Here is a 21,339-nt window from a genome sequence, read left to right as displayed (position 1 = left end):
TTCTCTGAAGCACGCTCTTCTTATGGCCTATAGTACAGGCTATGGATCATTTTATTGAGACTACACTAGGCGCACTTGATATTGCACACCCAGCAAAGAATCAGGGATGAGGGGCATCATCGGGCAGACATCGGCATACTATAAATAAGCAACTAATTCTCAAACCCTGAGCAATACCACATTTATTGTACAGTGATCCCTCGCCACTTCGCGGTTCACTTATCGCGGATTCGCTATTTCGCGGATTTTCATAATGCATTTTTTTTTTTTTTTTGGTGCATTGTGCTCTGCATTCTGATTCGCTAAAAACTCACTCCCGCTTCTTGTATCAAAACATGCTACGAATTGTGCTATCATTTTGTCGTCTCGTGCAGTTATGTGTACGTACATAAAACAGCTTGGCAAATTTACATTAAGTTGGCCAAATTATCTTGTAATTTCGAACATCTCCTAAACCCATAATGTCGACGAAACGGCCTACACGTGAGTCACTGTATTTGTATACATGTAATAGTTGCTAATTGTAAAAAAAAAAAAAAGTTTTCTATTTCGCGGATTTCACTTATCGCGGGTCATTTTCGGAACGTAACCCCCGCGATAAACGAGGGATTACTGTATTACAAATCACATGACCCTCCCCTGGACTAAATAAAACAAATACTAAGCCCTCCCCCTGACTGAAATTGAATAAACATGACCCTCCCTCATTTTCCTCTAGGGAACAATTGTGTACATTTACACTGTTCCCTAATGTACATCTCTGTCTCTCGTTCTCTTTCTCTGCCTGTCTTATCAAACCCAGAGTAATATGATATTTAATCGATCACAAATGACACAACCCTCCCCTTGACTAAAAAATAAAAAATACTAAGCCCTCCTACTGAGTGAAATTGAATAAACATGACCCTCCCCCATTTTCTTCCAGGTAACAATTGTGTACATTTCCACTGCTCCCTAATGTAAATCTCTCTGTCTCTCTCTCCAGTCTCCAAATAGTAATGGTTTAACACGGTAGCCTACATCTAAAACACAATCAGTGTATATTTGTAACCGGTTGGGTACACCATTCACCGACCGGGAGACGCGCGCAAAGCTACGGGTAGATGGCTAGATGCTCACGAACATCATCAGTGGTCGTGTGTGTGAGGCAGAGAGAGTGAGAGACAGACAGACAGACATAAAGTGATAGACGTCAAGAGACAATTTGGAACCAATAAAAACAGAAGAAACATTGCGATTCTTCAACAAAGACTTTGGCAAAACTACGTTCATGTTTTGTATTCTAAGAGCGCGACTCGACCAAGAACCCTTCGTGGACTGCAATTGAACAGTGAGAAGGCACAGATTATACAAATTGGAACGCTTTGAGAGAAGAAACTGATCATTGTCGTTGATTGGATTGTGGTCAATCAATTTGTAGCTTAAAGTCAAGATAATAGAAACAGGTAAGAAGATAAATTGGGCATGTTTGTTTTTCGACATAATTCTAAAGAGGCGTGTGCGTTCTTATATCTACAGTGTGTTATTGTCTGCCTAGTTGGAGCTACATTTTTGTAGTGTGGTTTCTGGTCAAACGAGTGCTAGGGGGGAAAATGCATTGTTTCTTAGATGTGGGTTTTACTGTGAGTAGGGTGTATTTGCTAATCGATAATATAGGCAACATTTCATTTCCTGAAATATTGATGTGAATCATTTAAGAAAACGTAAACTTCTCGCAATGTGTATAGGCATATACATTGCATGATGGATATAAAAAAAAAATATTCACTCATTTTATTTTATTTCGCAAAAGTAATGTCTGTACGAGCATCATATTTTTTCAAATAGGCCTCAACTATGTGGTGTCGAGAGTTGTTTTTGGGTGCCATCTATTCTAGCGCCATGAGGGTGTGTCCTTTTCACAGTGTGATGTTAGATTAGCCAAATCGTCTCGTGCAGTGCTGCAGAGCAGACACAGAACATGCAACAGTTTGTATAATTAGTCCTAGGCTAAATAGATCTAAATGATATGTAGAACGAATTTTTTGAAGCGCTTGAATACTCCCCCGTCTACCACAATACTGGCAAGTCTAGTGGTAAAGCCACAGGTTAGGATCCGAGAAAGTGGCAGACTCGCGGAGCTCGCGCCAGACAGTGTCCATGAAGAGCTAGTCTCTCGGCTATGCACATTCTAAAACATATTCATGCACAGATATGCAAACCACGGCTGTGTCGTAATATAGGTAATACCAGAGACATACTAGGCAATATTATAATATACCAACCGATACAATTATTCGGGAGTTATTGTCCCTCCATGTCTCCATTTGGCCAGTGACAGACAGCGGTCGGGTGCGCGAAAAAAGCAAATCTGCAAATGATGGATGTGGTACAGTAAATAGGCTACAATTATAAAAACGGAGGCACTTGTGTTAATCTGGTTGTCATGAGCTGTTGGGTGATTCCATCAAATGAGTACCTTTTGGGTAGTGTAATTTAGTATTACAAAAATATGTATTTCACCTTATTTTAACGTTCTTTCATGAATAACACGTTCGATTGAATAAAAATGTTTTAGCATCTCAAGAGGTTAAATTGAAAACTGACTATAGTAAGTGCCTATTAAGTGCCAACAGAATTGGCTGTAACGGGGTTGATGATTTCATTTTAAATAAGCCATAAATCCCCTTGTGACGGGGAATGGAAGCTTGTTGTGTGCATCAGGGAGGGGCAGTTAAATGCAACGTTCATTTTAGCCGGTCTTTCTGGGTAATAGGGTTAATTTGTTATGGTCGACCCGCATAGTTTTCCACCACAAAACACCAGAAAATGGCTTAAAGGAGGAGAACCAGATCACCTGCTTTTACACTATGATGTGAAAAAATATTTTAAAAAGGAATAGTTTCACCATATTGTAAGGAGCGTTCAGTTCACGCAGCAGGGTAGATCTTAAAATAAAGGACGAACATTTCATGAGATTGGATGAATCACTAATCACATTAAGTCAATTCTAATCTTCAGAAATGACTTTGTCAAAGCAACAAAATAACTAGTGTTGACGGGGAAGACTTCTTAGAGTTAAGTGGGTTAAAATCTCCCTAGAAGTCAGAGGGTGCATCAAGGTACATGTCAAAATGCTGAATTTTGGCACTTTAGCAAGTATTTTTCCAATATTAAAATCCGATTTATAGAATTTTCCGTGTGGTCTGTATTAATTAAAGCGCACTTAATATAATAGATTTTTCCAATTAAATATTGGTGCACAATTTCTACTGAAAATATGAAACGGCACTCTTTTAGTTGAACGACCCTGTTGTATAAAGGCTTATGTTCAGCGTGAACACACGTGAACACGCGTGAATGAACATTTTGAATCACATCACTGTGCGCTACCTCTTTCTCCTCTCCTCACGTACTAGTGTTTCTTGACGCTACCATTTCCAGCCCACCTCCCTCCCCTCGGCACACATTCCTCACCGACAGTATTTGGTACTTCTAATAGGAGTCACCTGATGGAAACAGTTGCCATAGCAATACCCCGGCACCGTGACAGGAGGCACGTCCAATGTCTTGTTGTCATGGAGATTTACCATCATCATGATGGCAAAGATGTTAAACCAAAAGCCATGAGTCTTGCTCCAGAAAGGATCTTGATGAACTGTATTTTGTCCTAATTCATGATTTGCTTGTTCGGTTTGAGCAAGTTGTAGTAAAGCGATAGATGAGACACACACACACACCTGAGAGCTAATCAGAGGCAGTTGCATTGTGAAGAGCTACAGGTAACTGCCAAAATAAAGGAAACACTTGTGTAAATGAGGGTTCTGGCAGCTCTTTTATGGTGTGGAGTGCTATTTCCTGGCATGGTTTTAGGTCCTCTCAACCCCTTAGAAGGGCAAGGCAAATGTCAATAAATACACAGCCATTTTGGGTGATCACTTTTAACCTATGGTGAAACATTTCTATCCTGATGGGGGTCTCTTCCAGGATGATGATGGCTATGCCCCCATAGGATGACACTCCCCCCCCCCCCCCCCCAYCCACAGGGCACGAGTGGTCACTGAATGGTTTCATGAGCATGAAAACGTTGTTAACCATATGCCATGGCCGTCTCAGTCACCAGATCTCAACCCAATTGAACACTTATGGGAGATGATGGAGCAACGCCTGAGACAGAGTTTTCCACCACCATCAACAAAACACCAAATGATGGAATTTCTCGTGGAAGAATGGCGTCGCATCCCTCCAATCGAGTTCCAGACACTTGTAGAATCTATACCAAGGTGCATCGAAGCTGTTCTGGGGGTCATGGTAGCCCTACACCCTTTTAGGCACTTTATGTTGGTGTTTCCTTTATTTCCTCAGTTACATGTATCTTTCATCAGCAGAGAGGCACTCTAAAATCATATTGTCAGTAATAGCGGGGTTTGTCTCAGGTAATAGCAGCTGTTTTTGTTCCCAGAGTCAGACCGAGTGATGGGGTAAATAGATTCTCATTCTGCACTCTCCAAATGCCAATCAACACCTGACCTACCTCCCAAACACATAGATATGGGAGCTTTTACATGAGCCTGGGTGTCCCAGAGAGATAGCAGTTAGTGTCAAATTGACACAGAAATATCCATAATGGGTACGATCAAGAGAGAAAACAAGCTCCACCGATCAGATCACAACGCTCCCAGATATAATTTCACATAACCATATCTACACACAGAAAATGGTTAGGTCCTAGGTAGAACCCTTTTGAGTTCCATATAGAACCCTTAACCCAGAGGGTTCTCCATGTAACCCTAAAGAGTTCTACCTGGAACCAAAAATGGTTCTATCTAGAACCAGAAAGGGTTCTCCTGTAGGGATAGCTGAATAACCCTTTTGGGTGTTGGTTTGATCATGGCCTAGACACTTGCAAACCAAGGTGTGAGTGTTCAGGTGTGAAAAGATTCACACACACAGAGAGAACGAAGATAAACAACGGGTCACAACACACAACAGCATTTCCACTATGATGTTTATTTCTATGTTTTTCCCTCCCAGTCTGTCTTCTCCCATATGCTTAATTCATAATTCATGTCTTGGGCTTGAGTCATAGCTCCGCCCCTGGGTTTGTTGCGTCTACAGAGGGTACCGCTGCTTCTACCTCATTTTCTGCCTGCCCTTCCCCTTCTCCCTCAGACAAAGGGAAGTGCTGGCAGCACCATGGGACTGAAACACGACACCGACAAAACAACGGGGTGACAAAAGTGGTTTAAGGAGAGGCATAGAGGCCAGTGCAACGGGTGGCACTTCTCATTTCTAGCGAGGGAGGTGAACTTGAGGGTCTGTGTCACTAGCACTGGCCTGGCTGGCAGTGCCACTCCCCAACAGCAGCTTTCCCACGGGATTCTGAGAGATACGGCCAACTTGGCAACCTCTGATCTGAGAGGTTGAACTGGTTGCATTGCACTTTTCCACTGCGTGGAATTTCAGACTATTAACATTGTGTTTTTCTTGCCCACCGGTCCTGGTCGTTAGACAGTAGACAGCCAGTCAATCCTCACTCTGTCAGTTAGGGCTAGGCGATCTATAGAATTAATTCAAATAATTGTAATTCATGTTTAGCGCAATTCCAAATGCCTGTATCGCAAGAATCAAGTAATTAAAAATATATATATGAGTTTTTATGTCCGCTTGTTCTCATGTTGTCTTTTTGGTCTTATCTCCTTTTCTCCTTCTGTGTTGTGTGCAACTTCCCATGTACACACACGCACCAAGCCCCTCCCCTTGCTACTCACAACAATGAAGATGAGAGATTACTTCTTCCTCACTGGCAAGCAGTTTCAACTCGTTATTTGTATTTGAGGTTTGGTCCAACAGAATCGGTCATAATGACACAAACACATTGAGACAATATTTTACCGTAATATAGGAGAAGATAACCTTTCTAATGAGACCCTTTTTATGTCTCAACTCCTCAAATTGCGCGCAGAGCAGACTACTGAAATGGGAGTATCAATGAACATTGATTCTGGTAAATGTAGCCTAACATGCTGACCACACTGCTCGCGTTACATGCACGGAGCATTGCAAAATACATTTACACATGTTATTCAACGAGCATCTGCGTAGCCAGGCACTAAAATAGAACTTGGTTCTATTTGTGATGCTTAGCGCTCTGCAAGTCCTGCCTCTCTCATCTCCTCATTGGTTTTACCACGTGGGTGATTGAAAGATGAACTGAGGTCCACACTCCAGTCCAGTTGGTGGTGGTAATGCACCTTAAAGTTGTTTGCCAACCACCATATAAAGTCCAAAGAAGAAGACTGAAGGAGGAGAGATTACTAGATTACTCAATTTACCCTTTTATCTGTGGATTAATTGTCGGAGTAGAGGACCTTGTGCATTTCAGGTAAAATAACAACCCAATGTTTATATCCCAGGACAATTTAGCTAGCAACAGCATGCTAGCTAGCTAAATTATCATAAATGTTTAATGCTTTTCGACCTGTCCCCAAATTAATATAGTTGGTTTATATTTCGTTTTGATATTTCCACCTGCGTGTGCTGATCGAGTCTCACGTGGATGGACAAAATCAACATGTGCATGCTGAGGCACGCGTGCGCCCGGTCTAGTCAGCATATAAGTATAATTTCAAAAGCCCTGAATTCATTAGATTATTGCTGACTCTTTGAAATGCAGTGTATTTGACCTTGAATTGTGAAACAATGTTTATTTAGAGAAAACATTTAAAAAGGAGATATACAGTTGAAGTCAGCAGTTTAAATACACTTAGGTTGGAGTCATTAAAACTCGTTTTTCAACCACTCCACAAATTTCTTGTTAACAAACTATAGTTGTGGCAAGTAGGTTAGGATTTCTACTTTGTGCATGACACAAGTAATTTTCCCCCAAAAAATTTGTGGAGATTATTTCACTTATTTCACTGTATCACAATTCTAGTGGGTCAGACGTTTACATGCACTAAGTTGACTGTGCCGTTAAACAGCTTGGAAAATTCCAGAAAATGATGTCATGGCTTTAGAAGCTTCTGATAGGTGAATGAACATCATTTGTGTCAATTGGATGTGTACCTGTGGATGTATTTCAATGCCTACCTTCAAACTCCGTGCCTCTTTGCTTGACATCATGGGAAAATCCAAAGAAATCAGCCAAGACCTCAGAAAAAAATTTGTTGAGCCTCCACAAGTCTGGTTCATCCTTGGGAGCAATTTCCAAATGCCTGAAGGTACCACGTTCATCTGTACAAACAATAGTATGCAAGTATAAACACCACGGGACCAAGCAGCCGTCATATCGCTCAGGAAGGAGACGCGTTCTGTCTCCTAGAGATGAACGTACTTTTGTGCGAAAAGTGCAAATCAATCACAGAACAACAGCAAAGGATCTTGTGAAGATGCTGGAGGAAACAGGTACAAAAGTATCTATATCCACAGTAAAACAAGTCGACATAACCTGAAAGGCCGCTTAGCTAGGAAGAAGCCACTGCTCCAAAACCGCCATAAAAAAGCCAGACTATGGTTTGCAAATGCACATTGGGACAAAGATCGTACGTTTTGGAGAAATGTCCTCTGGTCTGATGAAACAAAAATAGAACTCTTTGGCCATAATGATCATTGTTATGTTTGGAGGAAAAAGGGGGAGGCTGGCAAGCCAAAGAACACCATCCCAACCGTGAAGCACGGGGGTTGCAGCATCATTTTGTGGGGGTGCTTTGCTGCAGGAGGGACTGGTGCACTTCACAAAATAGATGGCATCATGAGGAAGAGAAATGATGTGGATATATTGAGGCAACATCTCAGACATCAGTCAGGAAGTTAAAGCTTGGTCGCAAATGGGTCTTCCAAATGGACAATGACCCCAAGCATACTTCCAAAGTTGTGGCAGAATGGCTTAAGGACAACAAAGTCAAGGTATTGGAGTGCCCATCACAAAGCCCTGACCTCAATCTCATAGAAAATTTGTGGGCAGAACTGAAAAGGCGTGTGCGAGCAAGGAGGCCTACAAACCTGACTCAGTTACACCAGCTCTATCAGGAGGAATTGGCCAAAATGCACCCAACTTATTGTGAGAAGCTTGTGGAAGGCTACCTGAAACATTTGACCTAAGTTAAACAGTTTAAAGGCAATGCTATCAAATACTAATTGAGTGTATGTAAACTTCTGACCCACTGGGAATGTGATGAAAGAAATAAAAGCTGAAATAAATCATTCTCTCTACTATTATTCTGACATTTCACATTCTTAAAATAAAGTGGTGATCCTAACTGACCTAAAACAGTGCATTTTTACTAGGATTAAATGTCAGGAATTGTGAAAAACTGAGTTTCAATGTATTTGGCTAAGGAGTCTGTAAACTTCCGACTTCAACTGTAGATACTTATTGCAGAGATATTTATTTGCTCAGATTTATCTGATCAGGTGTGTGTGTGTTTGTTTCACTTGTCTTACTTTACCACTGTATGTAAACTTCGAACTTCAACTGTAGATCGTGAATCGGCAATAAAAATGTGAGGTATGATTTTTCGGCCTTATCGCAGAGCCCTACTGTCAGTATAAAGATACTACTCTGAGGTAAACACTACGGACTGGACCTCAGTGGGTTGAATTTGCTATCATGCCCCAGCCTCCTCCCTCGCCTTAATCGCTGTCATCCTTTTCCTATCCCTCGTTTTCAGCTTGTTAAATGGAAAACGTTAAAAGCTTGTACTTTACTCCTCAGTCCTGTGTTTTTTTTGTGTCTAATATACAATGCATTCGGAAAGTATTCAGACCCCTTGACATTTTCCACTTTTTGTTACGTTACAGCCTTACTCTAATATGGATTTAAAAAAAAATCATCATCAATCTACACACAATTCCCCACAATGACAAAGCAAAAACATGTTTTTAAAATTTTTGCAAATCTAAAAATTATGTAAAACCTTATTTGCATAAGTATTCCGACCCTTTTCTTTGAGACTCGAAATTGAGCTCAGGTGCTTCCTGTTTCCATTGATCGTCCTTGAGATGTTTCTACAACTTGATTGGAGTCTACCTGTGGTTAATTCAATTGATTGGACAGTTCCCAGTGCATCTCATAGCAAAAACCAAGCCATGAGGTCGAAGGAATTGTTCGTAGAGATCAGAGATAGGTTTGTGTCTAGGCACTGATCTGGGGAAGGGTACCAAAAAAGTTCTGCAGCATTGAAGGTCCCCAAGAACACAGTGGCCTCCATCATTCTTAAATGGAAGAAGTTTGGAACCTCCAAGACTCTTCCTAGAGCTGGCTGCCCGGCCAAACTGAGCAATCGGGGGAGAAGGGCCTTGGTCAGGGATGTGACCAAGAACCTGATGGTAACTCTGATAGAGCTCCAGAGTTCCTCTGTGGAGTTGGGAGAACCTTCCAGAAGTGCAATAATCTCTGAAGCACTCCACCAATCAGGCCTTTATGGTAGAGTGGCCAGACTGAAGCCACCCCTCATTAAAAACCTCTTTGGGCTAGGTGGGACGCTAGCGCCCCATCTTGACAACATCCGGTGAAATTGCAGAAGGTGAAATTCTTATACAAAATCGTAATATTAAACATTTATGAAAATACAAGTGTCATACATCATTTAAAAGCTTAACTTCTTGTTAATCCAGCCGCTTTGTCAGATTTCAAAAATACTTTAAGGCGAAAGCATACCATGCGATTATCTGAGGACAGCGCCCCGCATACAAAAGCATTAAAAACATTTTCCAAACCAGCAGAGGCGTCACAAAAGTCAGAAATAGCGATAAAATAAATCACTTACCTTTGAAGATCTTTCTCTGTTTGCAATCCCAAGGGTCCCAGCTACACAACAAATGGTTATATTGTTTGATAAAGTCCTTTATATCCCAAAAAAGTCAGTTAAGTTGGCGTGTTTGATTCAGTAATCCACCCATTCCACTCATTCAACGTGCATACAAAGGTATCCCAAAAGTTACCAATAAACTTCGTCCAAACAAGTCAAACAACGTTTCTAATCAATCCTCAGGTACTCTAATATGTAAATAAACTATACAATTTAAGACGGAATGTAGTATGTTCAATACCGGAGATAAATAACGAAGTGCGCCCCTCATCCCCGCACGCACAAGACTACAGTCCAAAATTAGAGCCACCTTGAAAAACTACAATTACTAACAAATTTTTCAAAAAACAAGCCTAAAACCCTTTCTAAAGACTGATGACATCTAGTGGAAGCCATAGGAACTGCAATCTGGGAGGATTTCCTTTGAATATCCCATAGACAAGCATTTCAATGCGTGGTGACCTCAACAACAAAAAACAATTCCGGATGGATTCTCCTCGGGTTTTCGCCTGCCATATCAGTTCTGTTATACTCACAGACATTATTTTCTATCCAATGCTTATGCATATCCTAGCTTCTGGGCCTGAGTAACAGGAAGTTTACTTTGGGCACGTCAGTCATCCGAACTTCCGAATACTACCCCCTAGCCTTAACCTCTCTAGGGTACGTGAGACGGTAGTGTCCCACCTCTTCAACAGCCAGTGAAACTGCAGGGCACCAAATTCAAAACAACAGAAATCCCATAATTAAAATTCCTCAAACATACATGTATTTTACACCATTTTAAAGATACACTTGTTGTAAATCCAGCCACAGTGTCCAATTTCAAAAAGGCTTTACGACGAAAGCAAACCAAACGATTATGTTAGGTGAGTGCCGATTCACAGAATAACACAGCCATTTTTCCAGCCAAAGAGAGGATTCACAAAAGCAGAAATATAGATAAAATTAATCACTAACATTTGATGATCTTCATCAGATGACACTCATAGGACTTCATGTTACACAATACATGTATGTTTTGTTCAGTAAAGTCCATATTTATATCCAAAAATCTTAGTTTACATAAGTTCCAAAACATCCTTTGATTTTGCAGAGAGCCACATCAATTTACAGGAATACTCATAATAAATATTGCTAAAAGATTCAACTGTTATGCATGGAATTTTAGATGCACTTCTCCTTAATGCAACCGCTGTGTCAGATTTTAAAAAAGCTTTACGAAAAAAGCAACCATGCAATAATCTGAGTCGGCGCGCAGAGCCCAATCAAGACACAAATATAGCCGCCATATTATGCAGTCAACAAAAGTCAGAAGTAACATTATAAAMATTCACTTACCTTTGATGATCTTCATCAGAATGCACTCCCAGGAATCCCAGTTCCACAATAAATCTTAGTTTTGTTCGATAATGTCCATCAATTATGTCCAAATTCCTCCTTGTTGCTCTAGCTTTCAGTACACTTTCCAAACTCACGACGCGCGGGCAGGTCCAGCGGAAAGTACGGACGAAAAGTTAAAAAAGTTATATTACAGTCCGTAAAAACATGACAAACGAAGTATTGAATCAATATTTAGGATGTTTTTAACATAATTCTTCAATAATGTTCTAACCGGAGTATTCCAATGTCTTCAGAAGTGGAATGGAACAGAGCTCGCTCTCACGTGAACGCGCATGGTCAGCGCATGTTCAGGTCATGATAGACCTGACTCATTCCTCTCTCCTTCGGCTCCACTTCACAGTAGAGGCATCAGACAAGGTTCTAACGACTGTTGACATCTAGTGGAAGCCTAAGGAAGTGCAAAATTACCAATATCCCACTATCTTTAATAGGAGCTGAGTTGAAAATCGACCAACCTCAGATTTCCCACTTCCTGGTTGGAATTTTCTCAGGTTTTTGCCTGCCATATGAGTTCTGTTATACTCACAGACATCATTCAAACAGTTAAAAAAACTTCAGATTGTTTTCTATCCAACTCTACTAATAATATACATATTCTAGCTTTTATGGCTTTGAAGCAGGCCGTTTACTCTGGGCATGCTTTTCATCCGGACGTGAAAATATTGCCCCCTACCCTAAAGAAGGCTAAAGACTCTCAAACGGGCTTCCATTCTGGACTTAGCACTTACTCTGAATGCAAAGAAAGCCTGTTGAATTGTAGATTTAACACGGCCCTATTGTCTAACAAAGAATTCTGTGACTTTATTTCGACCAACATACAGTGAGGGAAAAAAGTATTTGATCCCCTGCTGATTTTGTATGTTTGTCCACTGACAAAGAAATGATCAGTCTATAATTTTAATGGTAGGTATATTTGAACAGTGAGACACAGAATAACAACAAAAAAATCCCGAAAAACGCATGTCAAAAATGTTATAAATTGATTTGCATTTTAATGAGGGAAATAAGTATTTGACCCTTGTTGGCAATCACAGAGGTCAGACGTTTCTTGTAGTTGGCCACCAGGTTTGCACACATCTCCGGAGGGATTTTGTCCCACTCCTCTTTGCAGATCTTCTCCAAGTCATTAAGGTTTCGAGGCTGACGTTTGGCAACTCGAACCTTCAGCTCCCTCCCCATATTTTCTATGGGATTAAGGTCTGGAGACTGGCTAGGCCACTCCAGGACCTTAATGTGCTTCTTCTTGAGCCACTCCTTTGTTGCCTTGGCCGTGTGTTTTGGGTCATTGTCATGCTGGAATACCCATCCACGACCACGTAACATAACAAAATGTGGAAAAAGTCAAAGGGGTCTGAATACTTTGTGAATGCACTGTAGTGTAGACTAGTAGAAGTCCCCATAGAGGTCATCCAAGGTGTCACTTAGACTTCAGTCTTTACCCTCGCTGTGTTAATGAGCTATCAGTACCATTAACAAGGTAGCTATGTGTAAGAGTTCTAAGTGGGCTCCTCTTCCTCTCTCTGTATACCTCTATGCCTCCATCTATCCATCCATCCCTCTATAACTCCCTCTCTATACATACCAGATGGGTAAAAAGGACAGGATATGATGATTGAATAAGGAAGAGGAGAACAGAGCGGAGCTTCAACGGTGTCAGGATCTTCTTTATTGTGGTTGTAGACTCAAACGCCACGCAGATGAACCCTTTCCTCTCTCTGAGAAGACCTCTGGCCACATCTGTAGATGTCTATTAGCCTTCACAACACATCATCATCCACACTGTAGACGTCGTCTCCCTGCCTGTGTGTTTCTCCTCTAATGAATAGCCCAGGGCTATAGGGTCGGGATGGGCGGTGACTGAATGAGAGGATCATGAATACAACACTGTCCTATTTAGTGCAGCTAGGGAGGGTGGTGGGAGTAGACGCAACATCACAGAGCCAGACATAACAACCCACTTACGTCTGCTCCATAGTGACTGGCGGTTGACTGCTATTGTCCCAGTCATAACCCAGAACCTGTCTGGATATAGACAACAGCAGGCATATAAAGCACACATACAGTAACCGGGTAGAATAGTGATAACATGCAACCAGGTAAAACATTCAGCCAGTTTACAGACAAAAATTCATCCACATAATTGCGTACAGAGACTTCCTGTGCTAGACTGAGAGGTCAGTTTGGCTTTTACATGCAATGTTCTTAATGCCATGAATGACATGTAAAATGTGTAGCTCTGTGAATATTTGCCTGGATTCAACATGACAATATAATGTGTGCTGTGAGGCCACTCTCCCAGTTCAATTAGGCCATTTGTTGCTCAATTACTATCAAGTGCCCTATCATCGAGCAAATTACCTGCCTCCTGAACATGATTCATCCTAAGAAACTTCAACGTGTGACCATGAGGCTGGGCTCGCCACCTAAAGCTGTTTCAAAGGCAAGGTCACACCTCTTATCCTTAAAGGATCGGACTCTTTTTTTTAAATTTTCACCTAAAATGACATACCCAAATCTAACTGCTTGTAGCTCAGGACCTGAAGCAAGGAAATGCATATTCTTGATACCATTTGAAAGGAAACACTTTGAAGTTTGTGGAAATGTGAAATGAATGTAGGAGAATATAACACATTAGATCTGGTAAAAGATAACACAAAGAAAAAAAAGAAAAAAAATGTCTCCATCGTCTTTGAAATGCAGGAGAAAGGCCATAATGTATTATTCCAGGTTAGGCACAATTTAGATTCTGGCCATTAGATGGAAGCAGTGCATGTGCCAAGTTTTAGACTGATCCAATGAACCATTGCATTAAAAAAACAAATTTACCCCCTTTTCTCCCCAATTTTCGTGGTATCCAATCGCTAGTAATTACTATCTTGTCTCATCGCTACAACTCCCGTACGGGCTCGGGAGAGACGAAGGTCGAAAGTCATGCGTCCTCCGAAGCACAACCCAACCAAGCCGCACTGTTCTTAACACAGCGCGCCTCCAACCCGGAAGCCAGCCGCACCAATGTGTCGGAGGAAACACCGTGCACCCACCCCCCTTGGTTAGCGCGCACTGCGCCACAGGAGTTGCTGGAGCGCGATGAGACAAGGATATCCCTACCGGCCAAACCCTCCCTAACCCGGACGACGCTAGGCCAATTGTGCGTCGCCCCACGGACCTCCCGGTCGCGGCCGGCTGCGACAGAGCCTGGGCGCGAACCCAGAGACTCTGGTTTCACAGCTAGCGCTGCGATGCAGTGCCCTAGACCACTGCGCCACCCGGGAGGCCCCGAACCATTGCATTTCTGTTGAAAATGTTGTATCAAGACTGCCCAAATTTGCCTAATTGGTTTATTAATACATTTTCAAGTTCAAAACTGTGCACTCTCCTCAAACAATAACATGGTATTCTTTCACTGTAATAGCTACTGTAAATTGGACAGTGCAGTTAAATTAACAAGAATGTAAGCTTTCTGCCCATATGAGATATGTCTATGTCCTGGGACATTGTTACTTAAAACATAATGCTAATCACATTAGCGCAAGTTAGCTTAACCGTCCCTTGGGAGAACACCGATCCCGTAGAGGTTTTTAAGGGAGTTTGGAGCTGTACACAGCACACAAACAGCATCTGGACTGTGATGCTAAGCGACTATGCTAATGACTTAGGTCCTGTCTAGCCAAATGTATTCTCTCCCCCACAATCTGGTATCAGTAAAGGATTTGCTTAATGGGAAGTGGGGCACATAACTTGGAGGAGATAGATGGTTAGAGAGACGGGGAAATCTGGGAGAGGAGAGGAAAAGCAATGGGGGGATTGTTGTCATCTCTTTGCCTCGAGGGCAAGTTTCTTTCCATGAAAAGCCTGAATCCAAGTAATCTACTGTAGTATTGTAACCTGTCTTTTGTCTGTAATTATCTCATCTTCAACCCATTACTCTAATTTCTCTGGCAGCTTGGCAACTTTCACTTCTAGTTTCTATTCCCATCAAGATGTCTGTGTAGTACTGGTTTGAGAATGTAACTGAAAATGAGACACATGATTGGTGTTGATCCATAAAAAAAATGTACCACTCTTTCTGCAGGTATCACCGCTACCCTTCTATAATCAATAATGTCATTATCTGTCTACCAATGGATGTTTCACGCCAATGTAAATAAAACATTCCTCTGCAGAGCACCCATTTGGAGTAATTTCTAATAGAGAACCGTACAGCCTTGAGATGAGGGGACTTCCAGTAGCAGCTCAAAGGCTGAAGGAGAGAGAATCATTCTCTTATGAGATTCTCTTATGATTTCTTACAACATAATTCAGAACTATTATGGTCTTTGTTGGCTCTTATATGAGCTGCAGTAAGTTGTCACATCCAGCGCTTGGATAGGGCTCTTGACAGGTTACAGTATTCACATCCAGTTGTGCAATGGCACTGGCCTTGTGGATTATTAGGATTATTAGTTGAATGGATCGCCTCAGTTGTCTCCCGTCCTCCTCCCCTATTCTATTCTTCCAACCCTTGCTCCCTGTTTCAATTAATTTCCTAAATTCCCATCAGCAAACACTGTCTGGCCCATTGCGCAAGTGTGTGTGTAAAATACGAGGTATCCACCATTTTAAGCGTGTGTTACTTGGAACCTAAAAGACCAATACTGGACTAAAGAGAACATTTCTCTGAGATTGCACCGTTGCCATCTCTTGACTTGTAATGAGGGCAATTAGTGGGCTGTGCCTGTGTGTGGTCCTCTGTGACATTGTGGTTTTGTGTATATGTGTGTGCGTATGTGACATATGGGGAAGTAGGCCAATTCACTGTGGCCTCCATAGGCAACTAGGAACAATCCAAGAGTGTCCATTCCAATATTCTATACATGTGATGTTATGTAAGAGGAATAAAGGTTAGTAGGGTTACGCAACAGATTGGTTCAATACAAGAGAGATGATGAGTGGGGAGGGGGTGTTTTCCAACCTTACATACTGTATGTGTCTGTGTGAACATGTGTGTCTTGGTGTGTATGTGTGTGGCATGTTACCCACTAACACGGTTCTCTCTCTCTCTCTCGCTCTGTTTCTTTCTCTCTCTCTCTCTCTCTCTCTCTCTCTCTCTCTCTTTCTGCAGTTACCATGGAAACTATTATGTTCTTCCTCTTTTCACTCCTGGTGTATGTGGCTGGTAAGTGCCCCCTCCTCCCCTCAGCCACTACCAACACCACTACCACTAACACCAGCACGACGACCGCACGATCCACAGGGAGGCAGGAGACACAGGGGAGGGCCGTGGCATGACATGGCAGGCATGGGTTTTTGACTGAACATTAGTGGATTGAATTTTTCTGGAGCATGAGGCTTCCTTCCTTTGCATGCGTAGTACAGTGTGTGTGTGTGTTATGTATATCCTAAGTATAATGTAATATATTGTATATCACAAGTATATTTAGGCCATGACACACATACAGTAACTGTTTAACTCTGCCGCAGGTCATAGGTTCAATACATCAGTTGAGAGAGCAACTGAGCCATCCATGTTATTTATTCTTCTATAGAAGTCTGGTGTTATCCAGACTGCTTGCCTCTCACTCTTTCTTGTCTGTCAATCAGACTAACCTTCCACATTCTATTGCTTTGGTGTTTCCCCACCTCTCTTCAGTTCACATTCGTTTCGACCTCCCTCTTTTCCTGCCTTCCTGTCTTTTTTTCCTGACACCCATTCTGTGTCTTCTCCATTCTTTCATCTGTGTTTTGTTCACACTGTCTGTTCTGGTTTCTCTTTCTTTCTTCCTTTCTTCTTTTGTCTCCAGACTATACATCTCTCCTTTTCCCCCTTCCCTTTCTCCATCTCCAGATGTACATTTTCCTCTATCAATCTCCCTCCCACTATAATTCAGTGTTTTTCATACTCGCACTCCCCATTCTGTGTGACTCCCTGTCTGTTGATATGAATACACATGCTGAGTAGAGTACACCACACACACACACCACACCACACACCACACACACACACACCACACACACCACACACACACACACACACACAACACACACACACACACACACACACACACACACACACACACACACACACACACACACACACACACCACACACACACAGTCTTGTACAGCTAACCTTGTGGGGACACACAATTCAGTCCCATTCAAAAATCCTATTTTACCTAATCCCTAAACCTAACCGTAACCTGTACTCTTTACCCTTCCATTAACCCTAACCTTAACCCAAGAACCTAACCTTATCTCTAACCCTAGCTCCTAACGCTAACTCTAAAACTAACCCTAGCTCCTAACCCTTAACGTAATTCTAACCCTAACACTAATTCCAACCTTAACCCTAAACCCCCTAGAAATAGCATTTGACCTTGTGGGGACTAACAAAACATCCCCAGTTGGTCAAATGTTGTTTCGCTTGGTCCCCACAAGAATAGTTAAACACGTCCACACACACACACACACAATGGGGGAGCAGAGCAGAAAGAAGGTCTGGGGTTTGTGCAATGGGCCAGACAGTGTTTGCTGATGGGAATTTAGGAAATTAATTGACACAGTGAGTGAGGGTTGGAAGAATAGAGTAGGGGAGGAGGAGGCGGTCCATTCAACTAATAATCCATAAGGCCAGTGCTATTGCACAACTGGATGTGAATACTGTAACCTGTCAAGAGCCCTATCCAAGCTCTGATGTGACATACTGTAGTTCAAATATGAGCCAATAAGAATTCTGAATTACAGTACATTCAGAAAGTATTCAGACCTCTTGACTTTTCCCACATTTTCTTACGCTACAGCCTTATTCGAAAATGCATTACAATTTTTTTTTCTCATCAAACTACACACATTACCCACAAATGTATAAAAAAAAAAAAAAACGGAAATATGACATTTACATAAGTATTCAGACCCTTTACTCAGTACTTTGTTGAAGCACCTTTGGCAGCGATTACAGCTTTGGCAGCTTCGAGACATTTAGAGTCTTGTCGTTGTCTTGTCACCCCAGTCCTGAGTGCTGAGGTCCTGAGTGCTCTGGAGCCGGTTTTCATCAAGGATCTTGCTGTACTTTGATCTGTTCATCTTTCCCTTGATCCTGACTAGTCTCCCAGTCCTTGCCGCTGAAAAACATCCCCACAGCATGATGCTGCCACCACAATGCGTCGCCGTAGGGTGGGTGCCAGGTTTCTCCAGACGTGATGCTTGGCTTTCAGGTCAAAGAGTTCAATCTTGGTGTTATCAGACCAGAGAATCTTGTTGCTCATGGTCTGAGAGTCCTTTAGGTGCCTTTTGGCAAACTCCAAGCGGGCTGTCATGTGCCTATTACTGAGGAGTGGCTTCCGTCTGGCCACTCTACCATAAATGCCTGATTGGTGGAGTGCTGCAGAGATGGTTGTGATTCCTTCTGGAAGGTTCTCCCATCTCCACAAACTCTGGAGCTCTGTCAGAGTGACCATTGGGTTCTTGGTCACCTCGCTGACCAAGGCCCTTCTCCCCGATTGCTCAGTTTGGCCGGGCGGCCAGCTCTAGGTGCTTCCAAACTTCTTCCTTTTAAGAATGATTGAGGCCACTGTGTTCTTGAGGACCTTCAATGCTGCAGAATGTTTTTGGTATCATTCTACAGATCTGTGCATCAAGACAATCCTGTCTCGGACTCATGGCTTGGTTTTTGCTCTGAGAACTGTGGGAACTTTCGAAACATGTCCAATCAATTGAGTTTACCACAGGTGGACTCCAATCAAGTTGTAGAAACATCTCAAAGATGATCAATGGAAAAAGAATGCGCCTGAGCTCAATTTCGAGTCTCATAGCAAAAGGTCTGAATCCTTCTGTAAACAAGGTATCTTTTTTTCTCTGTCATTATGGGGTATTGTGTGTAGATTGATGAGGGAAAGCATTTATGTAATCCATTTTAGAATAAGGCTGTAACGTAACAAAATGTGGGAAAAGTCAAGGGGTCTGAATACTTTCCAAATGCACTGTATGTTCTAAGTGTTGGGTTCTAATTATTAGAGTAAGAACTCGACGGACACTGTGAAAGCTTAAGCCAAGTTCATTGTTCCCAAAGGATTGAACAGCTGAATCGACGAAAACATGTTCACACAAGCACTGATATTTAACCCTTTCTCCTATGCTCAGTTTCCTCCACATCTGAACAGCCAATGCATCTCTGTTGCTAGACAGAACCTTAGTGATATCTGTTGTTCCTCACTTCATCTGACCTGACCTCTGCCCCAATGCGATCACTCCTCCCCAATTCACGGCTGTCATGGTGACTGGTACCAGACTGTGTCTCTTCTCCTCCCAGAGGATCCCTGATGGCTAACAATAACATATCCTGACATAATCTCCCTCAGTGACATGAATAAGTCTCTCTCTCTCTCTCTCTCTCTCTCTCTCTCTCTCTCCTCTCTCTCTCTCTCTCTCTTCTCTCTCTCTCTCTCTCTCTCTCTCTCTCTCTCTCAGCAGTAGCAGACCCAAGTGCCGAGGGTGAGTAACCTGTGTGTATTCAATGTGTTTAGCCATGTTAACCCCAGCCTTGTTATACTCTTTGGTATGTACAGCATTGAAAACTGCTATCATTGTCTTCATGATAGATGTCCGATATGGCTAGTATCTCATCGCCTTGCCTTTCCCTGTGCCTGTATTTTCAGATGGTAAAAAGGAGAAGAAAGAGGTGGACCCATTTGTCTATGGTAAGTAGACCACTGTTAGTGCGCCTTGATGCTCTTCCCCATCAACTGACAGTGTTCCAATAGCCAAGAAAGAAGACTTGCTTAAGTAGACGTCCCTCCTCTCTGTGTGCCTGTGTAGACTATCATAGCCTGCGGATCTGTGGACTGGTCTTTGGCGTGGTACTCTTCGCGCTGGGCATCCTCCTCATCCTCAGTAAGTCTTCATACTTCAGTAAGTCTACCTATGCAGCACGTGTACTTTATGGGCCTTCGATTGTTGATTTTTAAGATCGGGATGATGATTTGTTGTCGGTTCTAGGTCGAAAATGTCGCTGCAGTTCCAATCAGGAGAAGAAGCCCAAGTAAGTCGGCATTTGTTCCTGATCCGTAGACTACATTTCTGCTCTGTTGTTTTTGGGCTGTGTTCTCCATCTCTGGTCACCATGACAACCAACATCTGTCCCCTTGGTTCTATCGCAGGGCCCCTGGAGACGAAGAGGCTACGGCAGAGACCCTGATCGTGTCCAAGGGTGAGAGAACTGTCACTCATCCCTTACACACACCCCTTAGAACACCCTTGACGCCAGTCCATAGTCGAGTTCAACCTTTGGGAATGATCTTTCGTAGTCAATGCCTAGGTTCCCCCTATGTTACGGCCACTGTTTGAAATGACTACCACAACCTCACCGGCTTTTCATGAAGTCATGTGAGTTTCCTTGATTCCCCCTCTTCTATCCAATCACAGCTAAGGAGCCAGAGCCAGAGCCAGAGCCTGAAGCTAAGGCTGAGAACTGAGTCAGCCCGACCAGACTGACCCCCACCTGACCGAATCAACCATATCTGCCACTGAACCACTACCTAATGACCAACACAACAACCATGATGATGATGACGGCGGCTACAAAGATGATGATGCTGAAAAAAATAATGATGATTAATGAAGATGATGCAAAAGGAATACTGTGCGACCACTGGGTAGAGGATAGGAGTGTGTAGAGGGGGGTGGGGGGATAATGCAAATGTAAATAGACCTCTAACCTATTGTTCCGTGCTCTGTGCCCGTATACGTGTCTCAGTGATCTCGTGTGTACCTGTGCCTTTCTGCGACACTCTGTCTCCAGTTTGTTGTCTTAGCCAGTGACACCTTTTTACAGATCGTCTTTACCCCAGTTCTTAATAATAAGAGATTTGTCAAGAAATGCTCTTCTTGTTTGTGTTTAGCTTAAATTCTGTGTTTCTATCGTCTTTAGATTCTAGAGGTTACTGTTTGCTATATTTTTGTTGTTGCTGTTATCACCACCACTCTTGTAACAATTGTCCTCAATGCTGTTTTTCACGTAGTAGATTCTATACTATATATGCATGCATATATATTAGTATAAATAGTCTATACACAGTACACAGTTATAGCTATATATATTTAAATATATGTGTGCCTGTGTGGGTACATGAGTTTGGGTGGTGTGTGTGTATGTGTGTGTGTCTGAGTGG

At 42.4% G+C, this 21,339-nt stretch overlaps 1 protein-coding gene across 4 annotated transcripts; it reads left to right on the top strand.

The window, feature by feature from the left end:
- The first annotated feature begins 941 nt into the window (after positions 1-941).
- Positions 942-21,143, top strand: LOC111949727 (FXYD domain-containing ion transport regulator 6). Of its 4 annotated transcripts, none has more exons than XM_070433997.1 (8): positions 942-1,445; positions 16,297-16,350; positions 19,643-19,663; positions 19,828-19,869; positions 19,988-20,062; positions 20,168-20,210; positions 20,329-20,378; positions 20,594-21,143. In XM_070433997.1, the coding sequence occupies exons 2-8, from the start codon at positions 16,302-16,304 to the stop codon at positions 20,641-20,643; spliced, it is 330 nt and encodes a 109-aa protein (XP_070290098.1). In that variant the 5' UTR covers positions 942-1,445; positions 16,297-16,301; the 3' UTR covers positions 20,644-21,143. The 4 variants fall into 4 exon arrangements, with proteins under 4 accessions (XP_070290098.1, XP_023822846.1, XP_023822847.1 ...); XM_023967078.3 differs by having other exon boundaries at positions 19,988-20,080; XM_023967079.3 differs by having other exon boundaries at positions 990-1,445; positions 19,640-19,663.
- Positions 21,144-21,339: the final 196 nt, after the last annotated feature.

This window comes from Salvelinus sp. IW2-2015, linkage group LG22 (genome assembly GCF_002910315.2).
Source record: "Salvelinus sp. IW2-2015 linkage group LG22, ASM291031v2, whole genome shotgun sequence".
Lineage (NCBI taxonomy): Eukaryota > Metazoa > Chordata > Actinopteri > Salmoniformes > Salmonidae > Salvelinus > Salvelinus sp. IW2-2015.
Note: the sequence above shows the minus strand (reverse complement) of the source record. Positions and strands in the feature narration are given on the sequence as shown.

Bases quoted from the DNA above. Each gene is read 5' to 3' on its own strand.
- LOC111949727 (XM_023967077.3), top strand. From the start codon at position 16,302: ATGGAAACTATTATGTTCTTCCTCTTTTCACTCCTGGTGTATGTGGCT. The intron at 19,664-19,827 runs GTGAGTAACCTG...CTGTATTTTCAG, and splicing joins AGCAGACCCAAGTGCCGAGG to ATGGTAAAAAGGAGAAGAAA. The intron at 20,081-20,167 runs GTAAGTCTACCT...TGTCGGTTCTAG, and splicing joins CAGTAAGTCTTCATACTTCA to GTCGAAAATGTCGCTGCAGT.